The sequence below is a fragment of the Rana temporaria genome, chromosome 1 (genome assembly GCF_905171775.1).
Source record: "Rana temporaria chromosome 1, aRanTem1.1, whole genome shotgun sequence".
NCBI lineage: Eukaryota > Metazoa > Chordata > Amphibia > Anura > Ranidae > Rana > Rana temporaria.
This window is the reverse complement of record NC_053489.1, coordinates 140509207-140527600: the sequence shown is the minus strand read 5'-3', so window position 1 is coordinate 140527600 and position 18394 is coordinate 140509207. Positions and strand designations below refer to the sequence as shown.

The following is an 18394-nucleotide window of genomic DNA, read 5'->3' as shown; positions in this document are numbered from 1 at the left end:
GGGAGATGTCAGAATCCTAGGTGGTTTCAAAGGCAGATTTCGTGGGATCGCATAGCAACAGGCATTTTCAGATGAGTAAAAAAAAAAAAAACGTTTTTTTCTTTCTTTTTTAGTCGTGAGCTACAGTTTAAAGCAAAATTGTTTTTTTTGATGGAACCTCCACTTTAAGGAGAAAAATTACCCGTTTGCAAAATTTTGTAACAAACAAACTTTTTATTTATTTTTTTATTTGTCTTTTTTTGTTTAGCAAAAAATAAAAACCCCAGTGGTGATTAAATACCATCAAAAATCTCTATTTGTGTGAAAAAAAATTATGAACATTTCAAATGGGTACAGTGTTACATGACTGCGCAATTGTCAGTCAAAGAATGACAGCGTTGAAAGCTGAAAATTGGCCTGGGCAGGAAGAGGGGTATATGTGGCCAGTAAGCAAGTGGTTAATGGAGCCTTGGATAACTGTAAAAATCTGACTGGGGTTATAACCTTTTCTCTTTATCCAAAATTAGAATAAATGGTTTTTGGCTGGACATAATTTTTTACTTTTGTTAACAAAATAAGGTAACATTTATTATCGTTATACAGACCATTTTATTATTTTATTTAATGGTATTATTACATTTTCCATTTCAATCCACAGCTAAAAATGATTTTCCTAAAAAAAAAAAAAAAAAAAAAAAATCATATGTGGTTTCCATGGGAGAAAATTGCAGCAATTAAACTGTTGTACAACATATTTTCTTCTTCGTGTGACTCTCTAAAAGCTTTAATTAGCTTTTTTTTCGCCCAACATTGGCGCTAATCTTGCTTATAGCAGTCCGCTCTCAGGAAGTAGAAAGTAAAAATGTACTTTGCAAAGTCCTTTTAGTTCATAATACTGTCCGGTTCCAAGAAATCCATCTATTTCTCTGTTATGTAACATTTAATAGTATTATGTATGGTTCCACTAACCATTTAATTCCCCTTCAACAGAAACTTGCAGTGACCTGAACTCTGAGCTGCAGAGGGTATTAACGGGCCTAGAAAATGTGGTGTGTGGGAGGAAGAAGAGCAGCTGTAATTTAACCGTGGCAGATGTGGACAAACAGATTGAGCAGCTCACAAGCGCCAGCGAGCACTGTGACCTGGCCATCAAGGTAATACGTTTTGGTTTTCTATTGCAAAGAAATTTCCAGTATTGCTGAATAGGAATATTACAATTGAAATACAATACTTAATCTAATATACCTGCAAATATTTTTGTACAGTGGTTATTTGTGTTGATTGATGTTTTCTTTGCTCTTGTTGGTGGAATATCGTTTTAATACCGTTTGTCACTAGGATTAATGCTGCTTTTTTTTTTTTTTTAGCTTTCCTATAACATAGTTTTATTGCTTGTTTATCCTGCCCATAGATCTGTTATTTTTCCACTTCCTTTAACAAAATGACAGCGTTGTTCCCTCTGCAGTGAAATTGCACAGTGGCACTGTCACCCTGTGTATGGGGTAATTTGAAAAAGACATCTTGTTGTAAATGGACTTTTAAGTAAACCTTAGACAGTGTACAGTGTAGGCTAACATGAATAGCAGACAGCTTGTGTGACGGATAGGTTCACTTTAAAAAATAAAGAAAGTCATAGGTTTTCTGTTATTTAGTGCTATTGAACATGTTTGGCTATGTTGTGAAAAGGGGCCGGTGTCAAAAGGTATCCTTTAATAAATTGGCCTCATAAAGTTTAACATGCATGGAAGAAAGCGTAGTGAAATCTACAGAACTAGCAGATCATTATGGATTTTATGATGCTGTTGCTGATGGCTTGTAACTGGACTTGTTTGCAAGAATTACTCTCCATTGTAAAACAAGCTAATTTTTTTTATTTTTATGGACAGACGGTGGAGGAAATAGAAGGGGTACTGGGCCGTGAATTGTATCCTAACCTGGCAGAAGAAAGGTCACGATGGGAGAAGGAGCTGGCTGGACTCCGGGAAGAGAATGAAAGCCTTACTGCTATGCTTTGCAGCAAAGAAGAAGACTTCAACAGGACCAAGTCTACGATGAATGCTATTAGAGAAGAGCGAGATCGACTTCGTAGAAGGGTAAGAGCAGCACTCGATACTACATGCACAGGTGACTGTCACAGTGAGCGGATGGAGTGCATGTGCTGACCATATGCCAGTAAATTAAAAGGTTTACAATCTTACAAACAGATTCCAGCATAAGTTAGGCAAAATGTCAGATCATAAATGACTCCTTTAGCATTGGTTTTGTACCAACAAATGTGCTTTTTTTGTACCTTTTTATATCTGTCCCTGGTCAATCTCACGATAACCTACAGTGCAATTGCCATATGAGGGGGCTTTTGGATAATGGTATGGATTGAGGCATACTGTGGCAATACTCATATTTGTAGCAGGATCACTGCAGAAACAGAAAACATACAGTATCAGCTACAGATAATTTCTTGGGTTTTCTTTTAGAATTGTAATAAGCACTTCAAAAAGTGTACTTGGATACTTATCACCATTTCAATTGATGGTTGATGCGGCCCAAAATATTCCTTTTGTAAACTGGGAACATTCAAATTGAGTATATGTTTAAAATGGATACGTAGAGTAATCTCCAGTGATCTAATAATATAAAGTCAAATTATTCAGTAAATCTAAAGATAAAGACAGCCAACACTGTATACAAATCCTTGATATTTCCTGTAAAAGGCAACGCTGAACCCTTCCTCCCTTTTGGTCAATAAACCTTCCTGCCACATTAAATGACTATTAGGCAGACTTGGGTAGAAGGTTGGGAGGGCTTTGAGTCCATGCTCAGAAAACATGAGGGTTGTGTAGAACTTTTGCTGCATATATCTAGTTATAATGACTGGTTTGACATGTTGTTGGCATTTGATCAGTTAGAAATGGTGTTGGTGAAACGTTTTCCTAAAAGCGGAAGTTCAGGCAAACAGGAACTATACTTTAATGTAGGGATCGACTGAAAGCGTTTTTTCGGTGCCGATACAATACCGATATTTCGGCTACCTCTCAGGCCGATAGCCGGTGTTATCTGGCGATATTCTGTAAATGTAAAACATATTTTTTTTAACACTGTCCATTCAAACATCCCTTGTGACAGTAATGGGCAGTGACAGGTACTCTTTATGGAGGAATCTGGGTCTATAAGACTTCAAACCTCTCCTCCTGCACTTGAAAGTATTCAAAACATCAAGATCTGCGTTTTGAATACTTTATTTTATAAAACTGGCACCTTTTTAAGATGCCAGTAATACGGGGAAATGTCATGACATCACTTCCTGGTTACTATATCTGAGACCCAAATGAAGCATCGAGATGGGGCTCAGGTGAGTATGAGGGGGGCTGCTGCACACAGATTTTTTTTTTTAAATTGTTATTAAAAGTGATTGTTTTTATGCTCTCTAAACCAAAGCTTAACCCCCTTCCCGCCCGCTCTATAGCCGAAAGACTCGGCTGATCATAGGTCGGGGTAAAGGGCCAATCACAGCGGCTCTTTATCATGCGATTAGCTTTCAGCCAATGACACCTGATCACACGATGTAAACAGAAGCCTGGTTATCTGCTTTTATTTTTTCCTCACGCTGACAGCGTGTGGAGAAAAGGGGAAAGCTGATAGCCACCTTCCGTTAAAGGGACATTGGTCCCAAAATTGCTGATCACAGTACCCACAAGTGCCACCTATCAGTGCACATCAGTACTGGTAATTGGTGCCCAGCAGTGCCACCTATCTGTGCCTCATCAGTGTCGCGTATCAATGTTGCCTACCAGTGCCACCTATCATTGCCCATCGGCGCACAACATCGAAGGAGAAAAATTACCTGTTTGCAAAAAAAAATTAACAAACTGAAAAATCATTTTTTCGTTTTTTTTTTGTGGTTAAATGCCATTTTTAATTATAAAAAAATTATTTGCGTACAGTGTGGCATGACCACACTGAACAATTGTCAGTGATGAAAGCTGAAAATTGCCCTGGGCAGGTAGGGGGTAAAAGTGCCCAGTAGGCAAGTAGTTACAAATTCTGAACCTCAAAAAAAATAAAATTATATATCTGAACCTCCACCAGCCTCATATTTTTTTTATTTTTTTTTGTAAGCTTTTGAGCATTCCGCACCAGAGAGCAAAGCTGGACTTGGACATTAGCTGAAATCCTCAGTCTGGAACACGTTTTTCCTCTCAAGTGTTTCCAACATTTTCAATGCCTTGATTTAGTTCTCTATTGAATTGCAAGGTCATGCAAGATCTCAAACACATCTGAACAGTGATAACTGATATTTTATGAAAGGACTGCGCAGTATTGAAAAGAAAATGTAAAAAGTAGCATGTTTAACAAATCAGAATTTACAATAAATACATTTGTAAAACTCCCAGGATTCCTGGCTGTAAATTACTATGTTTTGTGTTTGCGCATAATGTGTGTTCAGCTTACACAAGTACAACTGTGATCTGTATACTAGAATTTATATGTAAAGGATTGTATTTATTTCTCGACTACGTGAAGGTCAGGAATGTGAAGTTGCATGTAAGTAGGCTGTTTGGCTTTGTAACATGTGTTGTCCCTGCCAGAGATATTGATGGGACTCTCTGCTACCATTCATTAATTTGCTGGCTGAATGTTGTTTTGCATTATACTACAGCAGGTTTATCGGTACTTGCCAACAGGTAGATTGTTGTGACTGCCTGAATACTACAGCAGCTCATTTATACTTTGGCAGGGAGACCTATTAAAGCGTATAAGACTCACCTGCACTTTGTTAGAATGCAGCAAGTATCGCACAGCAAGAGAAATTAAACAAACGGTAAATAAATTCTGAATCTGGACCTACACATTTACTTTTTGTGATGACCTATTCATTATATTGTAGGGTAGAGCAATGCGTATGTTGAAAGTGTACTACCCATAACACTAAACCAGATTTCAGCTCTTATTTGATCTGACTACATTAAACTGAAATCTGATTGGTGGGTTAATGCACTTTGTACATCCTAGTTTTTTTTTTTTAACATTGCCTGGATACCAATTACTACATAGTAGACTGGGGTGGAGGAGGTACGAGGGGTCCATTTTCTCTGTAGAAACCAATTCAGTGTGAACCCTTCTTCCTGTGACAGCGCGAAGTACTGAGCATGAGGGTTTATTATTCACTTAAATGATTGGTTACAATACGAAGACCAAACAGTTACTAAATTGTTTTGTAGCAATAAAAAAGTAGAGGTCCCTCACTTAAAGTGGTTGTAAACCCCACTTTATGACTTTTACCTACAGGTAAGCCTATAATAAGGCTTACCTGTAGGTATAAAGAATATCTCCTAAACCTGTACAGTTTAGGAGGTATTACCCTCGCAATGCGCCGCTGATTCTCGGCTGAAGGGCCGGCCGCCGCTGGCCCTTGCCGGAATGAAATCTCCCACATGCATGCGCGGGAGTGAAATCGCCGCTCCAGCCAATCACATCGCTGGAGCGGCGATACCCGGAAGACATGCCGAGTCAAGATGAGATCTCGCTCGCCGTGGACCAGGTAAGTTCTCTTCTCCTCGTTCCGAGGTAAGTATTTCATAATGAGCTAGTATGCGGTGCATACTAGCTCATTATGGCTTTTGCCTTGCAGGTGTAAAAAAAAAAAAAATTGTATATGCGGGTTTACAACCGCTTTAATAGAAATCATTGCCTTTTTTATTCGGCCTAAAGTGGTATTAAACTCAAAACTAAAAATATATTGCAGCTTACCAAGATGTAGGGGCTGCTTTTTTGTTTTTTAGGCTTTTTTCCCTGTTTTCAGCTGATGATCTGGCCAGTAACACACCTCATGTATTAGACTGCCTCCACTGTGGATGAAGGAGCAACAGATACACAGCAGCATTGTCCGTCTGGACCAAGGGTAGTGTTAGAAGTACTATTTAGAAACACTAACAAATTGAAACCATAATCAATTTAACACTTAACCACTTCATTACTGGTCACTTACACCCCCTTCCTGCCCAGACCAATTTTCAGCTTTCAGCGCTGACGCATTTTGAATGACAATTGCGCAGTCATACAACACTGCACCTAAATTATATTTTTATAATTTTTTTCCCACAAATAGAGCTTTCTTTTGGTGGCATTTGATCATCTGTGCGATTTTTATTTTTTGCGCTATAAACAAAAAAAAGACAAAAAAATTGGAAAAACAAAACACTATTTTTTACTTTTTGTTATAATAATATCCCAATTTAAAAAAACATGTTCCTCAGTTTAGGCCGATACGTATTCTTTTACATATTTTTGTTAAAAAAATCGCAATAAGCATATATTGATTGGTTTTGCGCATAAGTTATAGTGCCTACAAAATAGGGGATAGATTTATGATTTTTTTTTTTTTTTTACTAGTAATGGCGGCGATCTGCGTTTTTTTTATTTTTTTGTCAGGCCTGCGATATTGTGGCCGACACTTTTGACACTATTTTGGACCCATTCACATTTACACAGTGAACAGTGCTTTTAAAATGCACTGATTACTGTATAAATGTGACTGGCAGGGAAGGGGTTAATACTAGGGGGTGAGGAAGGGGTTAAATGTATTCCCTGGGTGTGATTCTTACTGTGGGGGGAGGGGACTGATGCTGTGTCCCTATGTACAAGGGACACCGCATCGGCCTCCTCTCTCCCTGACAGGACATGGAGCTCTGTGTTTACACACAGAGCTCCACGTCCTTGCTGTCACTGCCGATCGCGGGTACCTGGCGGACATCGCGGCCGCCAGGCACACGCATCAGCATCTCAGCGATGCACTGGGCACAGTTTTTCCACCCGGCAGTTGAGAGCCGCGCTGTGGACATCTTTCGTCTACAGCGCGGGTTTCAAGTGGTTAATAAGCAGCTACAGCAATCAGTTTTGTTCTGTTGGACAACAGACTAGAGCCTGCCATAGATAGATCAAAGATCGTCCAGTTTCTGCTGAACTGGCCAAATTTTGATCCATCAATGGTCAGGCTAGTTGTACTGAATTCAATCTATGAAGCAACTTCAGTACAACCAGCCTGTCCGTTTCTTTCATGTGATCACTGCCAGCGGTTATAGTGATCATTGTATTATGACAGTGGGTAGATCTCCCGCTGTTGGAATACAATAGTGCAGTGGAGAATTTAGTGATATTTCTTGTCATCATCTTGTGGTTGAAGGAAAGAAAATTTCATAACGTATGGCCTGCCGTACTGGCAGAATTGCCAGGTGAAAACTAAAGCAGCTACCACATCTAAGAATTGTTAAGCTACAGTATAACCAATCATTGTTTTTGGGGACCCACACTCTGTCCAACTCTGTCCAAAATCTTAATTCCTTCATACTACTTCAAAATATTGCACACAGCTAGTCATGGCTTGTTTTCCTAAAATAACGATTTCTATTATATCCTCTTAGTATGGGTATGTATTATTGCTGCTTGTTTTTTTTTGGATGCATAAGATGGACCTTGTAATCGTCTTGTAAAACACTGACATCTGTCATAACAGATGTAATTTTTGTGGGAGACATATTGTGGCTATATATAAATTCAGTTCTGTGTTTTAAATATTTTCGGCTTTTATGGTGCTACAAAAATAATTGTGATAAAGCTATATGTGATAGAATGAAAATAACTGTTGGTAATATTTTATTATTAGCATAACATGATATACTGCATATTGTGGCAGCATGTTTCTTTTTTTTTTTTTTAAGTAATTTTTATAGACCATACACAGACACACAATGAACTTTAAACATATGATAGAATGCATCATGGCATAGATTATATGGGTAGAATCCAGGTGCTGTGTAAGCCCCTTAGAGCGACATGGGTGGTAAATATAGTGACTGTGGAGTGGGCACATTATAGCTTAATCCTAAAGGGGGTCTGTTAACAGTTAACTTGGTGCACCACTAAAGAAGCAGAAAATAGAGCTACAGTGGGGAAAGACCTCCATCAGCGGACCACCCTGCGGTATTGGTTCTAGGCAAATGGTGTATAACACAGAGATAGAAAGAACAGGTAAAATGGAGAAGAGTTGAGGAAAAGATAAACAATGTTTCCACGCAAGAGGACGCATCAATCCTCAGTTAAATTGTCCATAGAGAGTATTTTCAATCCCCTGAGAAATATTGGTGGATCCACAGATTCTATATCCTTTTTGTTGATTTTCTTTTTACTTTATCGTGGAGAATGATTGCCAACTTTTCTTTAAACAGGTACCATGACATTTTTTCTTGTTCAATATCTTTATTGGGTTTTACAAGAAAAAAAAAAATATATATATAATAAGCAACATATTATGAGATGCATATATAATAAGAGCCGGTTCACACTGGGGCGACTTGTCAGATGGCTCAGCCGCCTGACGAGTCGCGTCCCATTCTATGCAATAGAACCGTTCTAATAGGAGCGACGCATGCCGCTCCGACTTATAAAAAGGTTCTTGCACGACTTCGGGGGCGACTCGGGGTGATTTGCAATGACTTCTATACAGAAGTCATTTTGCTAATCGCCTCTGAAGTCGTCTTTAGGACGCCTTGCAGAGTCGCCCCCGAAGTCGTGCCGCCGCAGTGTGAACCGGCTCTTGGTAGAGACATTTCTATAATTACGTAACTCTATGTAACTCAAAACTAACAGGAGAGTAGAAAGAAAACTTCATGAATATCACATAGTTGGATAACAAGTGTGAGGACCCAATTCTGGGTCAAAGATTTTTAAAGGGTAAAATTCCGTAGAGCATGCCTCCTGACCACTCATCCACCCCAAATGGGCTCAAACTGTGGACGAGTGGGGGACCATGACATTTTTTGCCTAAGCTGTCGAACGGTCAGGGTACCAGACCACCAGTCTCTAGCCAAAGTCTGTTTAGCAGCTGTAATGATTGAGGTCAGAAGCTTAAATTGGTGAAGAGTACAGCCAGGTTGTCTAAGATTCAGGAGAGCTTTATAGGGATTGTTGGGTACTAGAGCCCATTACAAAAGAAACCCTGGTCCAAATAAATTTTGGTTCTAGGACCCCCTCTCTCTTAATCTTGATAGCAATGGTCCGAATCACCCTGGATGGATTTGGCCAATCTGTAGAGTACCATGTTATATCTAAACAATTTATAGTTGGCCTCATTAAATTATGAGCTCAGTGATCCCTTTACAATCGTGTTCCAAATCTGTGTACACTTTTGCAGTTTAAGGGGACCACCCAAATCTTTTTCCCTTTAGGAAATGTAGGACGATTAAAGTCACCCCCCAAGAGAGCACTAACGGCATCATGTTTTGATGTTGGAAAAATATACTATCTGTGCAGCCCATGAAATCCAGAATCAGAATCTGGTTGCATTGAGTGAAGCAGACATTTATTTTGAATGCATTCAAACTGATTTTAAAATGATGGTTTAAAAAAGAAAATAAATTAACAATAGTGGGAAGGTGTTTCCCAGAACAATTGGGGTAAAAAAAAAATTCTAAGTTGGCTGTTAAAAGTCCTCAATGACCCACTTCACCTCTCTTGCATGTAAGCAAAGATCACTATTGCACTTATATTAACACTTATTACTAGACTCTGTGGAGGAATCATTGGGGAATCCCAAGGCTTCCCAAACAAATCCATCTTTCTTCTTTCTATATTCTTTCTTTATTTTGTCTTTATTCATCTGTCTGATTCACACAGTGTGAGACAAAGCTGTAGGGATGAAGTGCTAGCCACTGAGCCACCATGCTCTGCTTTTTTTATATGCTAAAGCCCTCGGTTTTATACTATACTACCTAACAGGTCCTTGCTTGCATTTTTTTTTAATAACACAAATAATTGATTCAGTTTGGTCTGCTCTTTAGCCAGCCATTCACAGAAATGTGTAAAAAGAAAAAATGTTTATCTGAGATAGATAAATCAATCTGTTATATTTTTAAAAAAGAGTTATAAGATCAATAGGTCCGCTCCTTTCGGCTTACATCAGTAATCATACAAAGTGCTCTCAATAGGTTTTTCTGTTCTTGCAAATGTAATTAAATTAGGTGTTTAATGTATTCCTTTAACAGATTGTGCTGCTTTGTAGAGCAATTGCTAAGAACTCATGTGCATGATAGTGTTTGTGTGTTTCTCACGGCTCATTAGTGAATGAGGTAATTTCCTCCTGCAGGATACCTGCAGCGTCAGCCTTCTAAACTAACACAGCTTTTCTATTTGTGAGAATGGAGTGGAGGAGTGTGAAAGATTTCCCCCAGAGAAGATACAGGATACATAGTTTTTGATCGTGTGTACGCGGCCAAACATTATAAAATGTTATTGTTCAATTTCCTTCAGCTATGTAGTGCAAGGGCTTGCCTGATTGCATACATATTTTAAGTGTTTAGGTTTGACCTCATATTATATGGTTTTGGTAAATCTAAAAAGAAGTGTACAATTTCTTTTTACAATGTATGACACAGCAGCAGTTCAGGGAAGGTGAAAAATGCTGCATGCAGCAATAATATGTAAGTGTATCACAACTGTAGTTCAGATGGAGAAGGTGGTTTTCTAATATATGGCTAATCTAACTTTAAAAGGCTTCTTCATAGTGATGTTGAGGGATTTGGGGTTCCGGAAAATAACATCTTTTTCAGCCTCTAGAAAAAACGTTTTTTCCAACTTCATCATTAAAACGACGTTGCCCACACGCGATCGTTAAAAAAAAAAAAAATGCGCGGTGATGTACAACACATACAACTGCACTATAAAGGTGAAGTTCCATTTGGATGACGTCACCCTTTAGCTGATTTTGTGTTAGTAAAAGACGATTCGCGCTTTTCTGTCTGTTACAGCATGATAAATGTGCTTACTCCATTACGAACGGCAGTTTTATCAGAACGAGCGCTCCCGTCTCATAACTTGCTTCTGAGCATGCGCAGGTTTTTCACGTCGTTTAAGCCCACACACGATCATTTTTTACAACCCGAAAAACAACATAGTTTAAAATGTCGTTAAAAAATGCAGCATGTGTTTTTTTTTTTTTTTTTTGTCGTTTTTCAGAACACGAAAAATTATGTGAAGCCCACACACGATCATTTTAAATGACATTTTTTTAAAACGTCATTTTTTTACATGTCGTAAAATGATCGTGTGTACGCGGCATATGGCCTTTCCTGGTTTAAACACGTTAGAACCGTCCGGTCTGGATTTTTCCCTGCGATTTAATAAAGTAGATTGTCCAGCCTGAGGATGAGTGTTGGCTTTTGCATATAGTTAATTTAGAAGGCATATGGGAGCCTCGGCTGTAGCGCCGTCATTTACACGCACATACCAGATCCACCTCTCGTTCAGTGAAAGGACCCTTTTGAAAATCGGCTCTCGCATCAAAACAAAAACTTTAAATCAAAAAGGAAGACTTTTTTTTTTAAATAAAAACTGTCAAAATGACCAAGTCCAAAGAAATAACATATTTACTTTATTGCACCTAATGGGAAAGCTAAAAAAATGCAGCCTATGGACTCGCACTTTTTTTTTTTTTTTTTTTTTTTTCACCTTTCAAGTTTCCTGTGACCATCTCATCTACTACATTTTGCTGACCAACACTACATCTTCTATAGAGAGAATTGGGGAGTACATGGGTAGTGTGGTTGCTATAATAAGCCTTGGTCAGACCTGCACAGTAAATATGACATCATGGGGGTGGACTCGCATGCAGAGGCAAAATTTGTATATGGTTCCGGCTATCGTGAAAGTTCCTGCGCAGGCGCAATCTGATCTGCCGATATGGTTCCAGCTAACGAGCTGGTTCCTGTAAGGACTGCGCAGGCGCAAACTTGCCGACGGAAATCTCCGAACCTCAGCCGGCATCCAGGGCGACGTGGATTTCGAGGAAAGTGGCCAGTCGGCCTCACGTCCTCGCTTCGCTCGGATGGCTCGCTCGGCCTCCTGGTTATTTTTTTAACATCCTCGAATCCACGGGGATGTTAAAGAATGAGCCTGGATGCCGGACGAGGTTAGGAGATTTCCGTCGGCAAGTTTGCGCCTGCACAGTCCTTGAAGGAACTTTCCCGTTAGGGGAACCTTAAGGACAAGTCACTGGCATATGTAGGTGGCAGTCCGTACAAATGTGCATGGCAGTTTACATTCATAATCTGTTTATAGTCCAATGTCCTATGGCTCTCTGTTGTGAATAATGTTTTGATGAGTGTGCAAGGCTCGTGTGTAGCTGTGTGCGACTAACCACAAACCTTGGCAGCATCAACCAGTGGTAAGTCTGACAGAGGCAGCTATGTCTTATCACATTATTGACCCTAGAAGTGAATGACTTTGATAAATCATGGAAAACCAAATTTTTGACATGGAAATTGAGGACAACTTCATCGCGTGGCGGCGTGGGTCACACAAATGAAAATTGCCCAAAGGCTAAACCTAAAGACTAAAATCTCATAAGTTTGAGGATCTTAAACTTCAAAGTAATTTTCAGTATTTCAAAGCTGCAGCTTGCATTAGAATTATACCTGGCTAGTCTGTTCTGAAGGTCCTGGTTCAGGCACTTCCTGTTTGGGTGACAGTTCCCTTTTCCTGTCTCCCAACTGTGCTCCTGTGTTGTCACCCTGTCACTTCATTGGAGACACTATGGCTGCCTGTTTCAGCACAAATCCTTTAGATTTACCAAAACCATATAATATGAGGTCAGACCTAAACACTTTCAATCTGTATGCAATTAGGCAGGCCCTTGCACTACATGGTTGAAGGAAAACCTAAGGGACATTTAATAGGAAAATTGTATAATGTATGGCCAGCTTAATTTTACATTATGAACAGTGTTTTAGCAAACTAAAGGTCCTTTTCAGTTAGGGTTAACATCATCTTTATTTTTATTTTTTTCTCAAATTAAACTGAGGCTTAGCTGCGTGGTTATTTTGGAAGCAGATGGTCCTTATTTCTAAATCTTTTTCTTTTGAATTTTGTGAGTATTTTCTAATTGTTTACAAACATGAAGTGTTCTGTATCTGATTAATTTCGGGAGCATTAGGCCAGAGGTAACTACGTCATAGTTCCTCATCTGTACGAAGAAGAACAGACAATGTGAGAATGATGAAAGATTATGATTAAGGTCTTGGATGGGAATAAGAATCTAACCACTCTCATTAAGTGATTTTCTCATGTAGACAATTTTCTCTTTGATGTTAAAATCCACAAAACGAGAACATTCTGGAATCTTGGCAGTTTGGCTAATTATGCATTCCTAGGTGCGGCCTGCAACGTCTGTAAGAGTGAAGACTGACACTGACAGTCATTTAATGACACTGGATTTAATCCACGCTCCAGTGAATGCTAACCAGAGTTCAGTGCTGTCACAGTCACTGAAAAGCCTTGCAATATAGAAGTAGATGAGCTGTGTTTTCACCAGCTATAGTGTAGGATGAAAATATGTCGGGAATATTTCTGCTTCTGAACACAAGAAAAAAAACATGGAGAAAAGAGTCCCGTGAGCCATAATAATCATTAATGATACACAATGTGTCCACCCCGCAGTTGGACTTCTTTTGCATGTCCCAAACATCTAAAAACAGCTTCAGTCCTGTGACCCTCAATGGATAATAAAACAAGATTGTGCGGTACAGAACAGAAAGTCCCAGACCAGTTATATGCCACTACCTTCAAGTGATTGGACTCTGGCAAAACTTTGCTGGGAATACCCCTAGTGCATCCTCATATAACCCTATTATCTCCATGGGGATTTGATGGACTTCGTTTTATTATAGAAGTTTTCTAAACCATTCTTTATTTTTCTTCACTATTAACAACACTTCTATCAAGAAGATCGATTACCCTTAATGTACAGTGCCTTGCAAAAGTATTCACCCCCCCCCCCCCCCCCCCCCGCTTTTTAACTATTTTGTTACCTTGCAGCCTGAATTATATGTGATGGATCAGAACACAATAGTCTAAGTTGGTGAAGTAAAATTAAAAAAATATATACCGTATTTATCTGCGTATACCGCACACTATTTTGCCCTGAAAATCAGGGCAAAATCGTGGGTGCGCAATATACGCCGATACCCGCTTTCCCGCCACGAGTTTGAATACTGCGCCGGCATATACCGAGCGCAGTACACTCGTGAATCTTTGGGCGGTCTCGGCGCCTCTCGCACTGACGTCCTGAGCGTACAGGACGTCAGCGCGACAGTTGCCGAGCCTGCCCGAGGATTCACGAGTGTACTGCGCTCGGTATATGCCGGCGCAGTATTCAAACTCGTGGCGGGAAACGAGCGGGGAGGACGCCGCAGAAGGACGCCGGACCGGCCGAAGAGGACAACCGACCCGCCGAAGAGGTCACCCGACCCGCCTGCCGAAGGAGGACGCCCGACCCTGCCGAAGGAGGACGCCCGACCCTGCCGAAGGAGGACGCCCGACCCTGCCGAAGGAGGACGCCCGACCCTGCCGAAGGAGGACGCCCGACCCTGCCGAAGGACACTGGACCGGACGAGGCCGCCGATGGACGCCGCGCAAGACACCAAAACTGTAAGTACAAAAAAAAGTTTTTTCCACAGGATTGGGGGCCACTTTAGGGGTGCGCGGTATACGCGGGAGCGCGTTATACTGCGATAAATACGGTACATAAAACTATTTTTCAGAAATAAAAAACTGATAATTGGCATGTGCGTATGCACAGTGCCTTGCGAAAGTATTCGGCCCCCTTGAACTTTGCGACCTTTTGCCACATTTCAGGCTTCAAACATAAAGATATAAAACTGTAATTTTTTTTGAAGAATCAACAACAAGTGGGACACAATCATGAAGTGGAACGAAATTTATTGGATATTTCAAACTTTTTTAACAAATTAAAACTGAAAAAATGGGCGTGCAAAATTATTCAGCCCCTTTACTTTCAGTGCAGCAAACTCTCTCCAGAAGTTCAGTGAGGATCTCTGAATGATCCAATGTTGACCTAAATGACTAATGATGATAAATAGAATCCACCTGTGTGTAATCAAGTCTCCGTAGAAATGCACCTGCACTGTGATAGTCTCAGAGGTCCGTTTAAAGCGCATCATGAAGAACAAGGAACACACCAGGCAGGTCCGAGATACTGACTCTTTGCATAAATGTCGATGTAATTGTCGATAAAAGCCTTTGAAACGTATGAAGTGCGTGTAATTATATTTCACTACATCACAAACAACTGAAACAAAGATCTAAAAGCAGTTTAGCAGCAAACTTTGTGAAAACTAATAGTTGTGTCATTCGCAAAACTTGTGGTCACAACTGTACACATGACCGTTTTTCGGGTTGTAAAAAATTACGTTTTTCATGGTCTAGAAAAAACTAAGTTTATTTCAACCCGATCATTAAAACGGCCTTGCCTACACACGATTGTGAAAAAAATGCTCTAGCAAAGCGCAGTGATGTACAACCCGAACGACGGCACTATAAAGGGGAAGTTCCATGCGGATAGCGCCACCCTTGGGGCTGCTTTTGCTGATTTCGTGTTAGTAAAAGTTTGGTGAGAGACGATTCGCGCTTTTCAGTCTGTTACAGCGTGATGAATGTGTCTCCATTACGAACGCTAGTTTTACCAGAACGAGCGCTCCCGTCTCATAACTTGCTTCCGAGCATGCACGTTTTTTTCACGTCGTTAAAACCCACACACGACCATTTTTTACGACGTTAAAAACGTTGTGAAAAATTAGAGCATGTTCAAAATTTTTAATGCCCATTTTTTACATCGTGAAAAATGCTCTGGAGCCCACACACGATCGTTTTTAATGACATTTAAAAAAACGTGGTGGAATGGGAAGGCTTCAATTATGGACCTTTTAAATTCTTGTTGCCTGGCTGTCACTCTGACCTTCTGGCTATAATACTTCTGAGACAGTAATCCACAAGTATGAGGATCAGGAAAACTGATGAGAAGAACTCCTTAGGCCCCTTTCACATGGGGCGGATCAGTAATGATCCGCCCCGTGAACCTCCGCTTGCTCAGCTGGGATCGCTCCATTGATCCCAGCTGAGCCGGCGGATGACAGGGTGGTCCCTGCACACTGACAGGGACTGCCCTGTCCTTTCTCCGCTCTCCCCTATGGGGGGATGGGATGAACACGGACCGTCTGTCCGTGTTCATCCGATCCGCTAGACGGATAGAAAAGTAGTTTCTTCCTCCATCACACTTTGGCGGATCGGAGCGGGTCGGATGTCAGCGGGCATGTCAACGCTGATATCCGCGACTCCATGTAGGAGCACGGAGCGCCCGTTCAGGTCCGCCCAAAAACCGTTCAGGCGGACCTGAACGGGCCTCCCGTGTGAAAGAGCCCTTATCTGTACATGTTTTGGGTCTGGGACTCCCAGATTGGGAAGTCAGAAATGACTTTATCCCATTTTGCTCTGAGAAAAGGTTTCCTTTAATGAATCAAACAGATTAATGAAATACAGCTGACAGAAACATTTGGTCACAGCTAAACGAAATGTGATCCTTCAGCTAACTCACAGCAGCATTTCAGTCTGTGAGAAGAATTACAAGGCAGCCAGACAGATGAGGGGCGAGGGTCAGTTCCCACCAGGCATGCTCTCTGCACTACATTGTCCCTTGTTTGAGTTTTCCCCAGGTACTCAGCTTTTCTCTGTGGTAGGGACATTGCATTGTATGCTCAGCTGCACTCATATGAATATAGTCCTCTGTAACATGCTGTGGAATGGGTTTGCATAAATATATAGACATCTACAAATTTGTTGTCATAGGTGTGTGCATATGTCTACATTTAGATTTACATTTTATCATACTGACATATACAACAATATATAAGCAACATGAAACTTTTTTTTTTTATCAGTGTTGTACTGTGTCTGCGATTTCTGAATGTATTCAATGAGGCAATGCACACACTAACATTACTTTTCACTCCATAGTATTGCGGCTTGACTAACAAAAATACTATGGTCAGGGCCGGATTTCCCACAAGGCCACCGAGGCCAGGCCTCGGGGCGGCAGTTGGTGAAGGAGCGGCACTTGTAGCAATTTTTCGCCACCCGCCACCGAGTACTCCCCCCCCCCCCCCCCCCCCCCCCTCTCCTTACAGTAAAATTTCACAGCGCCGCTCCGGGACTCGTTTGCTCCAGCCTGTCCCTCTGGAGCGGCACTGTCTGTGTGTGAGTGCAGCGGGGGATGGAAGCATCGAGAGGTAAGCTGACCTCCCAGCCGGCGGGTGGGTCAGTGTATGTGTCTGGTAGGTGGGTCAGTGTGTGTGTGTGTGTGTGTGTGTGTGTAAAATCAGGTGGGTGGGTCAGTGTGTGCGTCAGGTAGGTGGATCAGTGTGTGCGTCAGGTAGGTGGTTCGGTGTGTGCGTCGGGTAGGTGGTTTGGTGTGTGCGTCGGGTAGGTGGGTCAGTGTGTGCGTCAGGTGTGTGTGTAATGGTTAGGTAGGTCAGTGTGTACGTGTAATGTGTGTGGGGGGGCGGCATTGTAGGACCCGGCCTTGGGGGGCACAGGGAGTAAATCTGGGCCTGACTATGGTCTTTGATGGTGGAAGCCAGGTATCGAACTGCTATTTTTCAGGATTTTTAAATCTAAACACTAAAAGCTCACCCTGACATGGGGAGAACATATCGTTTTCATACTTACCATGATTTTGGTGAGGGTTCTGTCCAGGATCTCAGTGCTGCAGTACAGTGACTCGTATTGAGATACCTTCCTTTCTCATTAAATAAATATTGGATATGTTTTTGTTTTTTTTCTCAACTAGGATATTCAAAAGAACATCTAATATGTTCTAATATGCAGTCTCTTCAGGGTGATCCATTTTTGATCGATTCCCTTGCATTTTCTCTAAAGTTCATGCTTTACATTATATATTGTATATGCACGCAGCCCCATAAAGATGGCATTTTCTTGCTTTATTACCGATACCTATTATCATCCACATTACAGCGCTCATCTTTTTGCTTTTCCTTGGCTGTGATCCATTACTTATTTGATTAGAGTAAATTCAGCTTGTCATCAGTCACCACTCTTTCAGGCTGGGGTTTTTTGGTTGCCTGCCAGTCTCTTATCAAAAGAGCTCATGTGACTGATCTGAGGTGAAGGCACACACAAGTGCAAAGTCAGGCACTATAATTCTAATCATGCGAAGGATGGCTAATTGCTTCAGGGTGCTTCTGCTGTCTTTTGTCTCTATCTCCTTATCTGTATTGTGTCAGTGGTTTTCTGAAATGTACTCATTCATTGTGGAGTATGCTTTTTTTTTTTTTTCTGAATTTAGCAAACACATGTCTTCTAATGTAATCATATTCTTTCATTATCTTCTGACTTTTAATCATTCATTTGTCGGAGCGGTAAATATAGACCTTTGTAGAAACCTTACAAGGTTAATTGATATTTGAAAAATGAAACCCACAAACGGCACTAGACTGGAATAAAGAAAAGAGACGCCATAGGTAGTAAAATGCAGAATACACCTGTATAATATAAA

The 18394-nt window shown here is 40.8% G+C and overlaps 1 protein-coding gene across 3 annotated transcripts in view; it reads left to right on the top strand.

The window, feature by feature from the left end:
* MCC (MCC regulator of WNT signaling pathway) overlaps positions 1–18394 on the top strand; it is a 415517-nt gene that overhangs the window by 331678 nt on the left and 65445 nt on the right. For all 3 annotated transcript variants that reach the window (XM_040343573.1, XM_040343584.1, XM_040343595.1), the window contains 2 exons: positions 970–1133; positions 1866–2072. In XM_040343573.1, the coding sequence (XP_040199507.1) occupies positions 970–1133; positions 1866–2072 (371 nt within the window). The remainder of the gene's footprint in view (positions 1–969; positions 1134–1865; positions 2073–18394) is intronic.